This window comes from Spinacia oleracea, chromosome 3 (assembly GCF_020520425.1).
Source record: "Spinacia oleracea cultivar Varoflay chromosome 3, BTI_SOV_V1, whole genome shotgun sequence".
Classification (NCBI taxonomy): domain Eukaryota; kingdom Viridiplantae; phylum Streptophyta; class Magnoliopsida; order Caryophyllales; family Amaranthaceae; genus Spinacia; species Spinacia oleracea.
The window spans coordinates 146,642,008-146,648,445 of NC_079489.1; the positions used below are offsets into that span (position 1 = coordinate 146,642,008).

Genomic DNA, 6,438 nt, shown 5'->3' on the forward strand with positions numbered 1-6,438 from the left:
TGGGCCAAAAAAAAGTTGAATTGTAGCATGGAAAAACTTTGGTTTTTGGTAAAAGAAAATATTAATGAATTACTCGTAGGTTGTACAACATTATTTGGATTTTTTGGTATTTACTACCTTAAAAATACACCACTTTTGTATTTACTACCTTATGAAAATTTTATTTTAAATTACTACCTTAAAGTTCCATTTTTTTTGTATTCACTACCATTTTACAGTTTTCTCATCTTAAAATTGAGATATCTCTTTCGTTTCTTAATCATTTTAAGTGATTCAAAGCTCATTCTTCTCATTTATATGTAAGGATTCCACAGGGATCTTACCTTTTAACATTTCGTAAAAGTTTAAACAAATTAAATATTATTTTTAAAATTTTAAAATATTTATGAATTATCAAACGAATTTTTTTGAAATGACATTCTCAATGAAATCCCTATAGAAAAAGGAAAATAATGAATTTCGAATCACTTTAAACGATTAAGAAACGAAAGAGATAACTTAATTTTAAAATGGGAAAACTGTAAAGTGGTAGTAAATAAAGAAAATCTGGAAGTTTAAGGTATTAATTTAAAATAAAAATTTCATAAGGTCGTAAATACAAAAGTGGTGTATTTTAAAGGTAGTAAATACCAAAATTTCCACATTATTATTAGATGCAAATTTCTCGTAGGAAAATTAATTAGATCGTAGCATGGGGTATAATGTTATGAGTACGTGGGAATTTGTCACTTTAACATGTGAATAGAAAGAAATAAAACAAGGTTTGATCTGGCTAGCTTTTTAGATGATGTCGCACATGAAATAAGGATGGAGCAAGTTCTAATGTCACATGAAGGCCAGGGTGAACATAGAATACTCCGTATGTTTTTGAAGGGCATATGTCATATACTCCCTCCGTCCCGGAGCACAGGTTTGATTTTTTGCACCATTACATAATTTACTTTGATCCTATTTTATTTTTAGTATATGAAAACAAAAGTTAGCATATAATATATTGTTGGCTTCATCTTAACATATACTTTTAAAATATTAATATTTCATAAGTTTTTATAATATGTAGTTAAAGATAGTGGTGGTCAAAGTTGTACATTGGTAAACGTGTCGACTCGAATCGGTGCGAGTATTCTGGGACAGAGGGAGTAGATGTTTATTCTCAAGGTCACCTAAAGTATTAACATATGGTAGCAATCGAGATCCATAGGGTATCTATACAATGCCTAAAAACTAGAATGATATTTTAGGGGTGTAAACGAACTGAGCTAGGTTTTGTATAGACCTGATCAAAATGAGTTCGGTTCAGCCCGACTCGATTTTTTTGCGGGTTTGGGCAGATTTTCTCGGCCTGAAAGTTTGAATTTTTTAACTGATTTGGGCAACATAAAACTTCACTTTTTAGTTGTAAATTTAGACCGGCCTGAAAATAGCCCGAAAAGTCCAATACTTTAGGTCCAAAATAAGGGGCTTGGGCACAAATTTTTGGCCCAAAACTTGGCATGACCCAAAATACAGGGCTGATTTTTTATCCCTCAATCCGGCCTGCCATTTGATCGGGCCTAATTTTGTATCATTCGATATATTCGATCTAAAACTGAAGTAGTCTAGTGCGAGACATCTTGAGTAGTTTTACACTTGGTGACAATTTTTTTAAACAAAAATTGCTAGACATAGTTAGATAAAGTATACATGAAAAGGATGCGGCATAGTTATGTTAAAGGATCAAGCAATATCTTGGCCTATCAATAGGTTGGAGGTTTAATCCCTATTATCGGAGTATATAGCCGCTAACTCGGATCTGGTTGACCTATGTAGAGTTCCTGTCCAATAGCATTTCATCTTTAAACAAGAGTATCTTGTGTGAACTATACTTCATCCGTTCTTTTTTAAATAACACAATTATTTAAGCACGTTTGCCAATGCACGATTTCAAACATTAATATCTCTAATTTTTGAAAAGAAAAAATTATAAAAATTTATATTTAAAAAATATTTATTGAGACGAATCTAATAATACCTCACACGACTATGTTTTTTCTTAAATATAAACCACAAAATCAAGTCAACGGTACTTGTGTGAATAGTGTCCAAAACCCAATTATATCATATAAATAAGAACAGAGGAAGTATTACGTACGGAGTACTATTCTTCGATAACTTATTTGTCACGCTATTATTAGTTATCACATCAACTCATCAACACCGACTAGTAACTACTCCGTATTAAGTCAAGATAGAACTATTTATCAGCAAAAACACAACCCTAGTTTTACGTCATCAGGTTCGCAGGTTGATTGATTCTTTTTGTGAATATCGGCATAGTGTTTTAAGGATTGTCCCTTTAATTGCATTTCGGCGGATCATCTATGCACGGGTTCAACATTTATTCTGCCTTGGGATTACCAATCAATAAATAGCAAATGGATAATGCAATTCATGATCGAACAGGTTGGTTCTCGTTCTATCTTTAGATTTTGTTATTCCTATTAAATCAGATTAGGAAAATCATATTTATATCAGACCATATCAGAAAAGGCAAAAAACACTCACAATATTCACAAAAAACATTCACATCAAACCGAACCACAAATAATCAGACCAAAAATTAGAAAATCAAACCAAATGAAAAGAACAAAGTCATACTTTACATACTTCGTATGTGAATTATAGGTAAAAGAAAATATAATCACTATAAGAGCTATCTGTATTTTCATGATATCAACTTTTATAAACAACTTTTACTTTTACACAATACTAAAAACAAGTGCGAACCAGTATACGTGAAAGAAATAAAAATAGATGAAAGTAGTTATACCAGTGGGCCTAGAATAGACTTCAGGATCCTTGGGCCTCCCACCCTAGGCTAGGTGATAAGTTAAAAACAATGCGTGAGGCGAAATAGCATCGGGTTCTTTAGGCTCCAAAACAATACTATGGGCCTTCAACCCATAAACCTTAACCCCTAACTGTTGTATACGGGTACAACCAGCTCTTGCTATATTCAAAAAATGACGCGTCAGTGTTGTTTGTTCTTTTTCATTGTATTGTTCGTTGGATTTTAAATTAATCATAAAACTGTTCATAATTGTTGTATTGTTTGTTCTTTTTTTTTTTTTTTTTTTTTTTTTTTTTTTTTTTCCTGGATTTGTATGTTCTTTTGTATATCGTTTGTTATTTTTTGTTGAATTATTTATTCTTTCTTGTTTATTTGTTTGTTCATAATAACACTAGTGGAAAAACAATCATTTGCGTCGCTATAATTGCCTCGCTCATTGTAATGTGTGACGCAAAAATACTAATTTAACTTTTAAAATAGGACTTGCGTCGCTGTTTTACTGGCCTATGACGCAAAATTACCAAATACGAGAATTTTTTGTCATCTGCGTCGTTGTTTTGCTAATCTACGATGCAATGTACCTCTTGTTTGCGTCACACCTCATTAACCTGCGACGCACAACTAGGAATCTAGCTGGATACTGCGCTAGGTTTACGAAACCTCTCCATCACAATTTCTCTGTCTCCCCTCTCTTTCTCTTTCTCTTTCTCTTTCATCTTCCTCTCTCCAGATCTCCATTGTTGAGACATCAACCTTTCTTTATCTCTCCTAGATTTCAAATCTCCTCCCCAAACTCCGTAACTCTCCTCTCTAAATTTATGTTAGTTTGTGAATTTGAGTTTTTTTTATTGAGATTGTTTGAACTTTAAATTGAGGATGCTACTTCTGAGAAAGGGACGGGTGACGACGAAGACGCCACCGTCGACGAAGATGCTGTTGGTTCTTCTTCTAAGACTACTATGGTCGTCATTGATCACTGGTATACCTCTCTTTCTTTCTCTTTCCTCTCTATAATTTTTTCCTTTGTTTTTAGGGTTTATGTGTTTTCTTGCTGTTAGATTTGTTGTTGGGTAGAAGACAATGGATTTTAATTTTCTGGGTTTCTTTGTGATTTTTTGGGCGATTTTTCCGGCTTTTCTTTAGTCAATTTTGGGCAATAATGTTCGTCATTTTCGACTCTTTTTGCTAGTATTTGCTGCCCTATTTTCTTAAAGATTTATTGATTTTTTGGGCAATTGTGCACGTATGTTGTTTGATTTTGTTGCCATTGTCTGAAGCTCTTTTGTTGGTAACTGATTATGTGAATTTTTTGCTATCATTAGATATTTCATGGATAGAAGAGAATTGGGTTTAAAGAAAAATTGGTCTGCATTGTTAAATGTAATTCTCTGGTAATTGATTATTTGAATTTTTGGCCATCATCTGCATACTATCGTTTGAAATTATTGATTCATATCTTGATGCATAAAGTACATGGGTGAATTTAGAGTGGTTAGTGTCACTGTACAGTTCGACTTTGCATAGGGCTTTCGTGTAATTTGTGATATTAATCCTTCCCTTAACAGTTTATGAATCTGCTATGAATTTTTGTTTGAAGTCAAGCTTTAACAAATTGAGATGTATTACTAATTGAGTTTGCATCAGGGTACTATTTGTGTTCGATGTTGTTAGTAATATCATTAGGTTTTTTTTGTGTATATAAGATTGTGCTTTTGGCTTTACTATTCTTGGGATGAGGTGTGGGTGAAGGAGATATTGGCTGAGAACTTCATTGTTGGGTTTTTTACAAGTGGGTTGTTTGATTTTTGATGAATTATGACCAATGCTTTCCATTACAAGTGGGTTGTTTGATTTAATTAAAAGAAATTAACTACATATTTTAATTTTCTACTCTACAGATTCGTTAATTCACTAGTCTTCTGTTTAATGTGTTTATTTGATTAATAGATTTTGCATTTCAAACAAATGAGAGAGAGAGAGAGAAATGGCAGAGGTCAACAAGAAGAGACGCTCAAGCCTTAATCCACTCTCTCCGTTCTTCTTATGCCGCCACTCCGACTAATCTCAAGGTTATCTCTTTCGCTCTCTTCACTTCTAATTAACCTGCTTTCTCTATTTTTATTTCCTGACTTTTTCTTTGCAGTGGTTGTTCTACAGATCATCGACCTATACAATGTTTATTCTACTCTACTACTCTAATTCAGGTACTTCTCTTATAGACCTGCTTATTCTAATGCTTTGGTTGTTTTGAATTTTATTGTTTTTTGATGGATTTAATGTACTTGTCAATTGAATTGGAAGTTTGTAACTTAAGGTTGTTGATTGGAAAGAAGTCATGAACTATGTAGTTTTATTTATGGTGTTTTGGGTTTTATTTATGTATGCAAGGGAGAAGGACTTTTCTTCTGAGGTAGCTTAATCATTTCAGTGCGTAAATTTAATGTCAGGTTTTGAAACACCCTCATGTAAATATGTAATGGCTCTTTTAGGTGTTGTGCGTGTTAGAACTATACAATTGAAACTTGTATATAGCATAGTATGTGTCCCTCTGTTGTGTCTAGAAAATGTTTACTTATGTTATTTTTCCTTCAGTTGCTTTTTCACCATATGCACTCCGAGTAGTTTAACTTCATTGGAGTGGACTTATTCTTTCTTCAGCAATTTAGGGTGTTAATAGGAAGAAGGCATGAATACTTGAGGAAGAAGCTGCTATTTCTAGCCTACTTTAATTACTGATCGTATCGCATGCCTTATTTCAGCTTATGCCTCTTTTATTTAGTATTTGTTGCATTTGTGGTATCTCAGACTATGGACTTTTCATATTCTAATTTCTACATGCTTCAATTTCCTTCCATTGTTTTTTCTAGGATTTTACCGTGGAACAAGATAGTGTCAGACCAGCTGATGGTTGGAAGGCTTACTATGCAGCTACAAGAGCAATTGTGAATATTAATGCAGAGTTTTTTAGAATTCTCAGGGAAAGATCACTTCCAACAATGAGTCGTTTCTGGCGTAATGCAGACTATGTGAAGTGCATTAATTCTTCAGGGGAGCTTTTTACTGGGTATGATGCCTTGTTTTTGTTTATTGTAATTTTGATGTACGTGGTATGAGTGCATTTGGTGTTATAATCCCCCACCGCATTCTTCTAAGATGCTTTTTAGTTCACTTGAAGAAATAACATTTGAGGAAAATTCATACAATTGGATGCAGCTTGTCAACAGAACACTAATAGGCTTGTACTCTATGCACATGTCATTGTACATATGTTTATGAGAACTGATTATGCATTACTGTCAATTGCTGGAACTGATTATGCATTACTGTCAATTGATTTTCCTGGAACTTTAGTTGCTTAGAACTTGTATGAGCCTTTTTGCCTACGAAATTCTGAGTGTGGGCATTAGGGTGAGTTTGTTTAAAAAGTAACTGGAACTATGAGGAAACATGAAAGTATTATAGTAGATTTACGACACACAAGTCACCCAGCTTTTAAGCTGCAGGTGGCTTGTTTTGCTGGACAGAAATGATGTCTGCCACGCTGCACTCTTACACTATCCCTACACTGTCCCTCCCATGCTGTAACTTTTTTTGTCGCAAATGCAGAC

The 6,438-nt window shown here is 33.5% G+C and overlaps 1 protein-coding gene across 1 annotated transcript; it reads left to right on the forward strand.

Moving 5' to 3' along the window:
• Positions 1 to 4,786: 4,786 nt before the first annotated feature.
• On the forward strand, positions 4,787 to 6,011 carry LOC130469681 (F-box protein SKIP8-like). Its single transcript, XM_056839108.1, has 3 exons — positions 4,787 to 4,899; positions 4,974 to 5,034; positions 5,698 to 6,011. Exons 1-3 carry the CDS (start codon positions 4,874 to 4,876, stop codon positions 5,941 to 5,943), a joined length of 333 nt encoding a protein of 110 aa, XP_056695086.1. The 5' UTR covers positions 4,787 to 4,873; the 3' UTR covers positions 5,944 to 6,011.
• Positions 6,012 to 6,438: the final 427 nt, after the last annotated feature.